This window comes from Onthophagus taurus, chromosome 10 (assembly GCF_036711975.1).
Source record: "Onthophagus taurus isolate NC chromosome 10, IU_Otau_3.0, whole genome shotgun sequence".
Taxonomy (NCBI): Eukaryota; Metazoa; Arthropoda; class Insecta; order Coleoptera; family Scarabaeidae; genus Onthophagus; species Onthophagus taurus.
The window spans coordinates 5484373-5495848 of NC_091975.1; the positions used below are offsets into that span (position 1 = coordinate 5484373).

General features: G+C 30.4%; 8 protein-coding genes across 10 annotated transcripts; 4 read left to right on the top strand and 4 right to left on the bottom strand.

The window, feature by feature from the left end:
* The first annotated feature begins 782 nt into the window (after window positions 1-782).
* LOC111413702 (3-oxoacyl-[acyl-carrier-protein] reductase FabG-like) lies at window positions 783-1720 on the top strand. Its single transcript, XM_023044761.2, has 2 exons — window positions 783-1232; window positions 1285-1720. Exons 1-2 carry the CDS (start codon window positions 836-838, stop codon window positions 1668-1670), a joined length of 783 nt encoding a protein of 260 aa, XP_022900529.2. The 5' UTR covers window positions 783-835; the 3' UTR covers window positions 1671-1720.
* An 88-nt stretch (window positions 1721-1808) lies between these two features.
* LOC111413703 (3-oxoacyl-[acyl-carrier-protein] reductase FabG-like) lies at window positions 1809-2760 on the top strand. The gene has a single exon (XM_023044762.2). It carries the CDS (start codon window positions 1947-1949, stop codon window positions 2718-2720), a length of 774 nt encoding a protein of 257 aa, XP_022900530.1. The 5' UTR covers window positions 1809-1946; the 3' UTR covers window positions 2721-2760.
* A 94-nt stretch (window positions 2761-2854) lies between these two features.
* Window positions 2855-3745, bottom strand: LOC111413705 (3-oxoacyl-[acyl-carrier-protein] reductase FabG-like). Its single transcript, XM_023044763.2, has one exon. It carries the CDS (start codon window positions 3682-3684, stop codon window positions 2911-2913), a length of 774 nt encoding a protein of 257 aa, XP_022900531.1. The 5' UTR covers window positions 3685-3745; the 3' UTR covers window positions 2855-2910.
* Window positions 3701-5555, top strand: LOC111413706 (uncharacterized). 2 transcript variants are annotated; one of them, XM_023044764.2, is made up of 3 exons: window positions 3701-4251; window positions 4823-5098; window positions 5151-5555. In XM_023044764.2, the coding sequence occupies exons 1-3, from the start codon at window positions 4190-4192 to the stop codon at window positions 5476-5478; spliced, it is 666 nt and encodes a 221-aa protein (XP_022900532.2). In that variant the 5' UTR covers window positions 3701-4189; the 3' UTR covers window positions 5479-5555. The 2 variants fall into 2 exon arrangements, with proteins under 2 accessions (XP_022900532.2, XP_022900533.2); XM_023044765.2 differs by lacking the exon at window positions 3701-4251 and adding an exon at window positions 4644-4798 and having other exon boundaries at window positions 4864-5098.
* On the bottom strand, window positions 5498-7104 carry LOC111413700 (SAC3 domain-containing protein 1). 2 transcript variants are annotated; one of them, XM_023044759.2, is made up of 6 exons: window positions 6870-7104; window positions 6623-6811; window positions 6409-6570; window positions 6088-6354; window positions 5901-6038; window positions 5498-5852 (listed from the first exon to the last, which is right to left on the bottom strand). In XM_023044759.2, the coding sequence occupies exons 1-6, from the start codon at window positions 6920-6922 to the stop codon at window positions 5579-5581; spliced, it is 1083 nt and encodes a 360-aa protein (XP_022900527.1). In that variant the 5' UTR covers window positions 6923-7104; the 3' UTR covers window positions 5498-5578. The 2 variants fall into 2 exon arrangements, with proteins under 2 accessions (XP_022900527.1, XP_071055382.1); XM_071199281.1 differs by lacking the exon at window positions 6870-7104 and having other exon boundaries at window positions 6409-6565; window positions 6623-6695.
* Window positions 7105-7220: 116 nt separating this feature from the next.
* On the bottom strand, window positions 7221-8186 carry LOC111413707 (ribosomal protein L24). The gene is made up of 5 exons (XM_023044767.2): window positions 8102-8186; window positions 7905-7980; window positions 7672-7757; window positions 7457-7618; window positions 7221-7400 (listed from the first exon to the last, which is right to left on the bottom strand). Exons 1-5 carry the CDS (start codon window positions 8104-8106, stop codon window positions 7265-7267), a joined length of 465 nt encoding a protein of 154 aa, XP_022900535.1. The 5' UTR covers window positions 8107-8186; the 3' UTR covers window positions 7221-7264.
* A 1083-nt stretch (window positions 8187-9269) lies between these two features.
* Window positions 9270-10146, top strand: LOC111413676 (signal peptidase complex catalytic subunit SEC11 homolog C twr). The gene is made up of 4 exons (XM_023044717.2): window positions 9270-9403; window positions 9461-9720; window positions 9774-9951; window positions 10002-10146. The coding sequence occupies exons 1-4, from the start codon at window positions 9353-9355 to the stop codon at window positions 10050-10052; spliced, it is 540 nt and encodes a 179-aa protein (XP_022900485.1). The 5' UTR covers window positions 9270-9352; the 3' UTR covers window positions 10053-10146.
* Window positions 10147-10271: 125 nt separating this feature from the next.
* On the bottom strand, window positions 10272-11342 carry LOC111413675 (J domain-containing protein CG6693). The gene is made up of 3 exons (XM_023044716.2): window positions 11174-11342; window positions 10586-11107; window positions 10272-10533 (listed from the first exon to the last, which is right to left on the bottom strand). Exons 1-3 carry the CDS (start codon window positions 11265-11267, stop codon window positions 10370-10372), a joined length of 780 nt encoding a protein of 259 aa, XP_022900484.1. The 5' UTR covers window positions 11268-11342; the 3' UTR covers window positions 10272-10369.
* Window positions 11343-11476: the final 134 nt, after the last annotated feature.

Below are 11476 nucleotides of genomic sequence, written 5' to 3' on the forward strand. Positions count from 1 at the left end.
GTAAATGTTTCTAGCATAGCTGGAATAAAATCTTACGGTGGATCATTAAGTTATAACATGTCTAAAGCAGCTTTAGATCAATTTACAAAATGTACAGCTTTAGAATTAGCCCAAAAAGGAGTTAGAGTCAATTCTGTTAACCCTGGATACATTCCTACAAATATAATGAGATCATTGCAAGAGGAGAGTGTTCGTACGCAAATTGAAACAAGCTATAAGACTGCTGTTCCTCTAGGTAGAAATGCAGCAATTAATGACGTTGTTGAAGCTGTTTTATATTTAGCAAATGAAAATTCCTCTTTTATTACTGGACATCTTTTACCAATTGATGGTGGAAGAAATTTATTTAATGGAGTAAATCTGGAATGAAAATATATAAATAACCTTATTGTAACTAATCCAGTACAAAAAGTAATTAATTAAAACTTACCTAAATTAGCGTTTAAAAATTTAACTTGTAGGTATGCAACTTCTTTTACACTTTATTAACAATTTTGGTCATTTTCATTAAATATCTATCTTTAAAATACTTTGCCCTTCTGGTAAAGCTGTCCTAAATCCAACATATTTCGTTTTTTCGCAGGCGAAACTTATTGAGACCTATTTAGAACTCAAAAAAGATACATAAACCTTGACCTAAGCTATAACTTCAAGAATGTAATAAATAATCGATTATAAATCATTCAAATAGGTTTCATCAAATATTTGCAGTGTAATTATGATTATGAAAAATAAAATAGATTACATTGAGATATTATTTTTTATTTGATAACTCTTATAAAAGTTGATAAAACTAAACGAAAGCATTTATTATTAACGTAACGTTTAAACCAAAATGTTTTCTAATAAAGTTGTTATAATAACCGGGGCTAGTTCGGGAATTGGTGAAGGTTTAGCTATAAGATTTGCAAAAGAACAAGCGAATGTGTGTATAACCGGTCGAAACATTACAAATTTAGAAAAAACCGCCAGAAAATGTGTCGAAATTGGTGGAAATAAACCTATTATGGTTATTGGTGATGTTACTAATGATGAACATTTAAAAGATATTGTAAATTCAACTATTAATGCTTTTGGAAAGATAGACATTTTAATTAATAATGCTGGCATATTAAAAACTCAATCGTTGGAACAAATCACAGCTGATAATTATGATGATGTATTTAACACGAATGTAAGAGCAGTTGTGTTTTTGAGTAAATTGGTTGCTCCATATTTAATTCAAACCAAAGGTGAATTTAACCTAGTTAATATTTTCGTATCTAACAATTTACTTTCTTTTAGGAAACATTGTAAACGTTTCCAGCTTAGCTGGAATGAAATCTTACAGTGGATCATTAAGTTATAACATGTCTAAAGCAGCTTTGGACCAATTTACAAAATGTACAGCTCTAGAATTAGCCCAAAAAGGAGTTAGAGTCAATTCTGTTAACCCCGGATACATTCCCACAAATATAATGAGATCATTACCACTCCCAGATGAAAGTTTTCGTACCAAAATTGAATCAGCCTATAAAACTGTTGTTCCTTTAGGTAGAAATGGAACAATCAATGACGTTGTTGAAGCTGTTTTATATTTAGCAAATGAAAATTCCTCTTTTATTACCGGACATCTTTTACCAATCGATGGTGGAAGAAATTTAGTAACTCCAAGACCGGATCTGGAATAAAAATATCAAAACGATGCTAAAAAATAAATAAAATTTTTTTAAAAATTGTATGCAACTTCTTTTACACTGTATTTAATATATTTCGACCTTCAACAAACCTTTACATTTCCTCACAAGCACGTCTCAGCAGTTCATTCCAACCGCTACAAAAATAACTTGAAAATTCCTTATCTTTGACCGCACTAAAAAATATATTTGTACCTGACCAAAGATTAAAATAATACATTCTTCCACAGAATTTTGTTGATCAAAAACATTTAATTCATATAAAAAAACATGCAATTTGCCGGGAAAGTGGTTTTAATAACAGGTGCAAGTTCTGGAATTGGTGCAGCAACGGCAAAATATCTGGGAAGTCTTGGTGCAAGTTTAGCTTTAACAGGAAGAAATGTTGAAAATCTTAATAAAATCGCTTCGGAATGTAAAGGACCAAGTGGAACTCCAACTCCTTTTATAGTAACTGGTGAATTAACCAACGAAAATGATACTAAAAATATTTTAGAAGCAACGATTAAACATTATGGAAAGCTGGATGTATTAGTTAATAATGCTGGTGTTATCGAGACCGGAAGTATTGAAAACACATCTTTAGATCAATTCGATAGAATGATGAACATCAACGTCCGTTGCATTTACCATTTAACATCTTTAGCAGTTCCTCATCTCATAAAATCGAAAGGAAATGTTGTTAACGTTTCGAGCGTTAATGGAATCCGATCTTTTCCTGGTGTCTTAGCTTATTGCATGTCAAAAGCTGCGGTTGATCAATTCACAAGATGCACAGCTTTGGATTTGGCTTCGAAACAAGTTCGAGTTAACAGCGTTAATCCAGGTGTTACCGTTACTAACCTCCATAAAAGAGGAGGGATGAACGACGAACAGTATCAACAATTTCTAAACAGAAGCAAAGAAACTCATGCAATGGGAAGACCTGGAGATGCCTCAGAAGTTGCTAAAACGATCGCATTTTTAGCTAGCGAAGATGCTAGTTTTATAACTGGTGCTAGTATTCCTGTTGATGGTGGACGTCATGCTATGTGTCCTCGTTAAAATTGTATTTTATTGCAAATAAAAGTTTTTATATTTTAAATTTATTTATTTTTGTCTAATAAAAAGAGGTTATGTGTGTGTGGTTGCCTATCCGGTCAGGTCTAAAGAGGTTATGTTTTAATAAAGAGATAAAATTCAATTAAAAATTAATTTATTTTTCAGTTTTAAATACAAAAATACTCTTAAAAAATTATCTTGGACACATGGAATGTTTTCCACCATCAACTGGTACAATATTTCCGGTCATAAAAGTGGCATCATCGCTAGCAATGAAAGTGATTGCCTTAGCAACTTCATCTACAGTTCCAGGTCGACCTAAAGCGTGCGATTTTTTACAGCTATTTAAAAATTCTTGGTATTGCTCCTCAGTCATTCCACCTCTTTTATGTAATTGTGTAACTATAACTCCAGGATTAACAGCGTTGACGCGAACTCCTTTTGAAGCTAAATCTAAAGCTACACACTCAGTAAATTGATTAACCGCAGCTTTTGACATACAATAACTTAATAAATTTGGAAAAGCTCTCATTCCAGTCACACTGGAAACATTAACGATGTTTCCTTGTGTTTTAATGATATGAGGTACCGCTAACATGGTTAATTGGTACATTGAGCGAACATTTACAGTAAAAATTCGATCATACTGTTCCAAGCTGGTTTCTTCTATGCCTCCGGATTCGATTATTCCCGCGTTGTTAATTAAAATATCTAATTTTCCAAAATGATCGATAGTATTATAAATAATATCTTTGACGCCGGTTTCTTTGGTGATATCGGTTTGGATGAGAAAAGGTTTTGGTCCCACACATTGATCGGCCACTAAAAGAAGATTTTCTTTATTTCTTCCGGTTAAAACCAAATCAGCGCCGAGTTTTGAAAAATGGATTGCAGTAGCTGCTCCTATTCCCGAACTAGCACCGGTTATTAACACCACTTTTCCAGAAAACTTCATTTTTTCTGACATTTTCGATAATAGACAACACGTTGACTCAAACTGTTGTTGACCTGATTTTTATAAACGAGCTTTATCGATCTGTAGATTCTCTCAAAATCGGGTATTTTCGGGTTTTGTGTACAATAATGAAGAAAAGATTTAATTATTATAAGAAGCTATCAGCTTCTTTAGCTTTGCTTTCTGAAATCAAATAATAAAACCATAAAATTAACCAATCCTAAAGCTAATTAGTAAGCAGAAAGGGACAAGAAAAAGTTTAGACATAAATACAACCACACTGTTATTCTTGAATTATTCCAAAAAATAAAAATGAAATAAAATCATCAAAGCAAACTTATTAAAAACACTTGAAAAGTGAAGTAAATTGAATTTTTATTATTAATCTTCTGTTCTCTACAACTTGGTATATTTTATTTTGAAGAGGTGAATTTATTTCAGTTTTTTTTTGCTGGGATTTCAAACGAGGAAATTTATAATTGCTGTAATTGGGAAGCTTGTATTTAATCAAAAAAATATGACTTCAACGGTTGTTGAAACAGTCCCAGTTTTTTACTGCAAATTACGACGCGATAATGGGTAAGTATTAAAAAAAAAGGATTTGTAACAATTAACTGTTTATTATTAAAAATATTAATTAATGAATTTACTAGTTTTCATTAAAAATTCAAAACCAATTACATTTTGACATTTTCAATTAGCGCCATCTATTAATGAAAATTTGAATTTGAGGAAAAACTGTCAAATTTTATAAATTATTCATTTATAGTGTCAAATAAATTAAAAATAATTTAAAATCTATTTATGATTTTATAAACTTTAAATTCTTGTTTATCGTTATAAAAGGGAAAATTATCGCTTAATACTCAACATTTTTCTCGATTTCGAAAATCACCAAAATTTAAAAAAAAAAGTTTTTATAATTTATTTAAATATATTTGTATAGTAGACTATGTACATATATCAACAGTGTCATATTGACATGATCATTTCATAAAACCAACCCCATTCCTTAAATTTGGTACAAAAAATAGAAAATCTTTGTTGACCCAACAATTGGGGATATTTTCTCCCGATTTGGGACAGTTTACTTTTTACAGATTTCCAAAAAAATTCAAAATGGAAGGTAACGATTTTTAAATAATTATAGACTTAATGAAACAACTTCATTTTTAAATGGGATCCATAAAGGACCTGATCCCTTATGTGGAACTAGAGGAGCTGCTGGTAGTGGTGCAAACGGTGGGGCTAATGGTGGAGTTAATGGTGGAGCTAATGGTGGAGCCTCTGCTGCACCAGCACCTCTTCCCGCCGGATATTGCGGAGCTAAAGGAGGTCCAGAACAAGGCCGATTTTTACGACTTATCATCAGAGTTCGAGAACCGGTTGCTGATTATTTAGAAAAACATGGTTTACCAAAAAATGCGTAAAATGTTTAACCAATATTATTATATTGTTTTCTGTCATAATTTTTTTAGGAGATGTTCGTTTATAAGTTTGTTAACATCACTAATTCAAAGAGCTTATGCTGCTGGAGTAACAATCTTATTGATGCTATACAATCTATTCCCTCTTTTAGATGGAGGTGTGTATCTACTCCGGTTTATTTTGGATAAATTGTTGGAAATTTGCCAAACAAGAGATATAGCTGAAAAAATTTTAAAGGGGATTCTGTTCTTGGGCGAATTGGTTGTTTTAACTCTTTTAGTGATGTTCATTTTTGGCCTAATAGTAATGCCTGTCCTCTCTTTGGCTTCTTACATCTTGCATAAATTTATAGGAATTGCGACAAGTGGTGGTGGTTAAAAAAGAAAACACTTTGAAATCACAACTTTTAAATTATCTGTTGTATTTTGGTTATAATAAAAAAAATCATGTCTTAATCTCTTTTTCTCATTTACTTAAATTAAAAAGTATTCGATTTTAATACAAAGGATGGTTTTACATCTATAAATTTATCAATAACAAATTTTTCCTTTCTAGTAGAAACTAATTTTGAGAATTTATCAAAATCCGTTTTAATAAAGTTTATTTCACTTTGGGAACATTTTATTCCATAACGATCACAGTCGAATATTAACTCATTTTTGGTCCCATAAAGTAGTTCTTTTTGTAAAGTTTCAATGGGATATGAAAGATTTTTGCTTGAAAAAGCAATCGACATTTTTTCTAAAGTTTTCCTAAAACCACGAAATTAAAATGAATTAATTCAATTTAAAAATAATTACCGTCGTATTTCTGGTAAATGTAAAGAGGCGATCCCTGCTAATAAAGGTGGAAGTTTAACCATCATTCGACAAAGTCGAATCCAATTACCATTTTTGTAACATAAAGACATTTTTATAGAATTCTGAACAAGATTTGTTCTAAAAATCATTTTTTTGAAGCAATTATATAACAAAATCACGATTTTACCTCCACTTCTTTTCAAGTTTCAATCCTCTATAGATACAATGAGTGTCCCCTAGATTAAATAAAATATAAAGAGCCTCAAAAAATTGTCTACAATCACTGAATAAAATCTCAAATTCTTCTTGATTGTAACAAAAATCTTTTAAAACCCCAATTTTTGATTGTAAATAATCAAAATCGTCGTATATTAAAAGAAGTTTTTTGAGGCATTCCTGAAGATTTTTTTTATTTAAAACTGGGTCAAAATCAGATATTGGTGACTCACATAGTCTATAAAATTAATTAATAAACGAAATAATTAAAAACATAATAATTAAATCTTACCTATAAGCTGAATAAGCATAAAACTTAACAATTGGTTGTAATAAACTAATAGTATAAGACCTAGAAATATCTTGGATAACAATATCTTGTCTAACAGCTAATAACCTATCAACGATAAAGTCATAAGTGTTATTCCAAGAAATAATTTGGTTGTCAGCTACACTAAAATAAAAGAAAATATAGAACAAAATTAAATTTCTTCATCCTTATTTACTCAAGTAATAAATAATTAACAGTCCTTTGTAAAGCGTTTGGGGTACGGAGCTCATTCTCATTAGATTCACGACCAGCTGCCGACCTACTAAAACATTTCACCACCCTTTTTGGATCGGGTAGGGGACGAGGATTTTTCTCAGTCCCCTTTTTTATCTCTAAAATATGTAACAAACCCTCCTTATATCTCCTAAAACAAGTTTTGATACAAAACATTGAATAACATAACCTCACTTATTCTTAAATACAATTTCTTTTCGGCTTCCGAGCACATCTCTTCACATTTTCCTATCAAAACCATCGTCTTCTTAGTTAATTTAAATATATTTGGTATATTCTACAAATCTCAAAAAGCGTAAAATATAAAAATGGATTTATTTTGATGAAGTAACCATAGAAAATGAATTTAATAGGGTTAGTTTTAATTCAGAACTCTGTATAAAATATTTATATAGGACTATAATACAATTTTTATCTAGAAAATGGTATATCTTGCTTTATAGAAGAATTATCAAGTTGTGAATCCCTCTACTTGGGGGTTAGGATAATGAGTAAGGGATGTTGCCTAACATTCACCATATTAAAATAAATAAAACATATTAATCTGATTTTTTTTATTAAGTTATTTAATCATACATTCAACTTAACGTTTACCACCAACTCTAGGTGCAGCTTTTTGCACATTTTTACTTGCTTTGATTTTAGGTGCAGCTTTAGCTTTTGGCGCTGCAGTAGCTTTCTTTTGAACCTTCGTAGCCTTTTTAGCTTCTTTTGCAGCCCTAACAATTAAAAGAAACACATAAATCACCTCATAAACATTTCTAATCCAAATTACCTAATCGCTTGTTCTCGTTGAGCTTTCCTTACTTCGGGCCTTTGATTACGTTTAGCCAAAATATCATTGAGAGAAGCCCCAACAATAGCACGTTGGAATTTTTGCGTTCTACGTGTGCGCTTCTTCGTTGCTTCTTCTTCTTGACCTTTCTTATGTTTTCGTCTAAAATAAAAGTGAGGTTAGGTTGTCATTTTAGTGATGGTTATTTTATTTACCTGTAAAATACAGTCCACGTTACTTTACGAGGATTCCTTTTCATTAAATGAGCGGCCTCGCACTTTGAATTTAAGAAAGTAAACGTCTGGAAATTAAGAAAAAACAAAGTGAGGTTATGTTATTTGGAGGTTATGTTATTTCAAGATTAACTTATTTTTAGCGGTTTTTTCGATAGACTTTTTTAATAAAGTAATGAAACGATTCATTACAAAGTTAATGGAAACTTATTTACCTTTCCATCGGCTTTAACCATGGTTTTACCATGGCCTGGATGTATTTTGTATCCGCTATAAACACAGAGTCCGATCCTAAAAGAAACATAACGAACACGTTAAAACGATAAATATTAGTGTATAATATCGTTATTTAACAAAAATGTTTAAAGATGGTCAAGAAAAACTAAGATTAAACAAATTAAAACTAACTTACTTCATCTTGATAGATTACGGGAAACGGAAAAGAAACAAAGGTTGGCAACCACGCGAAAACAAATGTGTGTATGCCAACGCGCATGCGTATGACATTTAAAAGAAAAAAGCGGAAAGTTTGAAATTTAAAGACAAAACTGAGCTAAAATAAAAAATAATGGAAGTTTGTGAATATCCTGAAACTTATGAACAAAATTTTAATGAAGAAACCAATGAAACAGTAACATCAAACGCCGAGGAAAATATTTCAGAAGAAAGTGACGATTACGTTGATGACATCGATGATGATGAATCGTTCTTGACATACAACCAAGATTTACGTGATAGAATAATTCAACTTAGAACAACTTTGTATGATTTAAAAAAGCAATTGAGAGAAGAGAAAGAATCATGGACTAGAGAACTTGAACGTTTAAATGCCGAAAATAATTGCAGATATTCTCATGTAGGAATGACTTGTGACATCAGTCAACTTCATCAAGAAACTAAAGCTCAACTTCAACGTCAATTAGCAATAACCAACTACAAACGAAGGCTTTTAGAGGTAGAAAGTATGTGTAATATGGAATTAATGAGGGTAAAACAGAACGTTAAATTCTTGGAACCTCTTCAAATGATGATATCGGAATGGCACATGGATAATTCTGTCAACAGTTTTATTGATCAATCTGGAGATCACTTATCTTGTAAATCGAGCAAAGATGATCTTAACTCATCCACCGAGAGCGATTTGAAATTAAAGGAATCTAGCAGTATTCAGCTAGAAATGATCAGTACAAAATTATATAATGATATGAATGATATGTTTAATGTATTATCCACACATTGTCAAGAAACTATTCCTAATTGGAACCAAGAAAATTCTTTGCAATCACAATCTTCCGCTATATTTAGTGATTGTGGTCAACACGATGTGATTTAGAAAATTGATTTTTTGTATTTCAAAAATTAATAGAGTATATTTTATTTTGTTGTAAATTTGGTTGCCTAACTTTTTTAAGAATTAAGATACGTTCATAAAACTCTTAAGATTAAAAATTAAATGCATATTAAAGAAATTCTTGTTATGTAATCATTATTGATAAATTTAATTAATTTCAGTTAAATCATTTCATTATAAACTTTTATTTACGACAAATGAGGTTACGTTCATTAATTAGCTGTCAAATAATCTGTCAAAATTTGGTTTCTTTTGCGGCTCAACTCGAACTGACGTGGTTAAAATTTCGTTAATTCTAAAAACAACGTGAAAATGGATCTTTCTTCAATGTTCGATGATGTAAAACGTATGAATAAGCGTCAAGTAAGAATTTTGGGGTTGCACAAAAACCTTATTCTATTCACCCACTTTCTGTTTTAGTTTCTTTATCAAGTTTTAAGTTTTGGTATGATAGTTTCGTCTGCTTTAATGATATGGAAAGGTTTAATGGTTGTAACTGGTAGTGAAAGCCCTATTGTAGTGGTTTTATCTGGTAGTATGGAGCCAGCTTTTCATAGAGGCGATTTATTGTTTTTAACAAATTACCAAGATGAACCTGTGCGAGTTGGTGAAATTGTAGTGTTTAAAGTGGAAGGAAGAGATATTCCGATTGTGCATAGAGTTTTAAAGTTACATGAAAAGTAATTGTTACTTAATTAATTTATTTAAGGATTTTATCATTATTTGTTTGCAGAGAAAATGGAACTGTTAAATTTTTAACAAAAGGTGATAATAACAGTGTTGATGATAGAGGGTTATACGCACCTGGTCAACTCTGGTTAACTAAAAAAGATGTTGTGGGTCGAGCGAGAGGGTTTTTACCTTACGTGGGAATGGTTACTATTTTAATGAACGAATATCCTAAGTTTAAGGTAATTTTTAATTTTTGAAGATGTTTTTAATAAAATTATTTTTATTTTAGCTTGCTGTGTTGGCCTGTCTCGGTTTCTATGTTTTAGTGCATAGGGAATAGCAGTTAATTTGAATATTGTGTCTCAATTAAAAATATAAAAATCTTGATACCTTAATTTTTTTGGTATTTATTATTAAAACATTTCTAAATCTTACGATTTTTTTATTGAGAAATAAATCCAATACAAATTTTAATTCACCTATTTTTAATTTTACATATTCAAAATTCCTAAATATGATCCAAATTGATTTATTTAAATCTTAAAATTAAAAATAAGGCTTAATGATTAATCATGTATTGAGAGTATCAAAATTAAAGTTACATTACGCTTGTTTAAATATAAATAAACCTAAATTATAATTTACTTTCTTTTTCCATTAGATTTTTTTTGAATTTTTTTTTTTTTTAACGGGGCTACCACCTCTAAGAGCCTTCCTTTTTGCCGGTTTACTGTATTTTTTTTCTAAATCGCTTATTAAAGAACTAAATTCCCTGGCACGTCTTTCAGAGTTTCTTTTTAATTCTTCCTCAACTTGTTCAACTAAAAAATAAAAGAATTAATTGTTGAAGGCTTCAAAACAAAAATAATTTACTTGAAATATTAAGTTTTTCAAATTCCTTCTTTTCATCTTCCCATTTTTTGTGTCTTCGATCCCTTTTCCTTTTGGGCTCATTAAAAAACTGTTTATATTCCTCAACTTCTCCATCATCAACTAGTTTTCTAACGATTTCAATAATTCTTGGTTCGCTAGAGCAATCAGCAAACATAACCGACTCCAAAATGAAATCCATATTTCCTTCGCTATTAACATATGATTTCTTGATATCTCTAAGTTCATTTTCAGATCCAATGTATTCTTTTTTGTAAGCATCAATATCCTCAGTTTTTATAGGTTTGAACATAGCACGCCAATAATCCATCCAATTAGAACTATCGCTATCGAATTCATCATCAAATTCTCCATTATCGTCATAACACTTTCTTCGATCATCATCTTGTAAAATCGAATAAATTTTACCTAAAACTTTAAATTTTTCGGTGGCAATTTCTTTGTTTGATGGTTCAACTCTGTCGGGGTGAACGAGCAATGAAAGCCTGTGATAAGCCTTTTTTACTAAAAAAAAAAGTAGGGTTATGTTTTTAAAAGTTAGGTTAAAATAAAATTTTTCAATTTTCTTACTGTCTTGTTGGTTGGCATCTTTTTCTATGCGAAGGATCTCGTAGAAACACTTCGTGGAGAAGTATTCTTCGCATTTTTTAAGAAAATCTGACATTCTTTTAGAGATAAACGAACAATTTATAACCGATCTTTGACAAATAGGCGCCAATTATACGGTGTGAAGACAGGTGTAGGTTGGAAATGTCAACTTTGTTCAATATGAAGTTAGTACATTTATTTTTAAATTACTATCAATTTATACACATTTATGTAATAATAAAACATTAATTTTCTTTAATAAATTAATAAATCCTTTCTATTTCG

Bases quoted from the DNA above. Each gene is read 5' to 3' on its own strand.
- LOC111413702 (XM_023044761.2), top strand. From the start codon at position 836: ATGTTTTCTAATAAAGTTGTTATAATAACCGGGGCTAGTTCGGGAATT. The intron at 1,233-1,284 runs GTGAATTTAACC...ACTTTCTTTTAG, and splicing joins ATATTTAATTCAAACCAAAG to GAAACATTGTAAACGTTTCC.
- LOC111413703 (XM_023044762.2), top strand. From the start codon at position 1,947: ATGCAATTTGCCGGGAAAGTGGTTTTAATAACAGGTGCAAGTTCTGGA.
- LOC111413705 (XM_023044763.2), bottom strand. From the start codon at position 3,684: ATGTCAGAAAAAATGAAGTTTTCTGGAAAAGTGGTGTTAATAACCGGT.
- LOC111413706 (XM_023044764.2), top strand. From the start codon at position 4,190: ATGACTTCAACGGTTGTTGAAACAGTCCCAGTTTTTTACTGCAAATTA. The intron at 4,252-4,822 runs GTAAGTATTAAA...AAATAATTATAG, and splicing joins AAATTACGACGCGATAATGG to ACTTAATGAAACAACTTCAT. The intron at 5,099-5,150 runs GTAAAATGTTTA...TAATTTTTTTAG, and splicing joins CATGGTTTACCAAAAAATGC to GAGATGTTCGTTTATAAGTT.
- LOC111413700 (XM_023044759.2), bottom strand. From the start codon at position 6,922: ATGGTTTTGATAGGAAAATGTGAAGAGATGTGCTCGGAAGCCGAAAAG. The intron at 6,355-6,408 runs GTAAGATTTAAT...TTAATTTTATAG, and splicing joins TATGCTTATTCAGCTTATAG to ACTATGTGAGTCACCAATAT. The intron at 6,039-6,087 runs GTAAAATCGTGA...AATGATTTTTAG, and splicing joins AAACTTGAAAAGAAGTGGAG to AACAAATCTTGTTCAGAATT.
- LOC111413707 (XM_023044767.2), bottom strand. The intron at 7,758-7,904 runs GTAAATAAGTTT...CTTAATTTCCAG, and splicing joins TGGTTAAAGCCGATGGAAAG to ACGTTTACTTTCTTAAATTC. The intron at 7,619-7,671 runs GTAAATAAAATA...CTTTTATTTTAG, and splicing joins ACGTGGACTGTATTTTACAG to ACGAAAACATAAGAAAGGTC.
- LOC111413676 (XM_023044717.2), top strand. From the start codon at position 9,353: ATGGATCTTTCTTCAATGTTCGATGATGTAAAACGTATGAATAAGCGT. The intron at 9,721-9,773 runs GTAATTGTTACT...ATTTGTTTGCAG, and splicing joins GTTTTAAAGTTACATGAAAA to AGAAAATGGAACTGTTAAAT. The intron at 9,952-10,001 runs GTAATTTTTAAT...TTTTTATTTTAG, and splicing joins ACGAATATCCTAAGTTTAAG to CTTGCTGTGTTGGCCTGTCT.
- LOC111413675 (XM_023044716.2), bottom strand. From the start codon at position 11,267: ATGTCAGATTTTCTTAAAAAATGCGAAGAATACTTCTCCACGAAGTGT. The intron at 11,108-11,173 runs GTAAGAAAATTG...TTTTTTTTTTAG, and splicing joins AGATGCCAACCAACAAGACA to TAAAAAAGGCTTATCACAGG. The intron at 10,534-10,585 runs GTAAATTATTTT...TTTATTTTTTAG, and splicing joins TGAAAAACTTAATATTTCAA to TTGAACAAGTTGAGGAAGAA.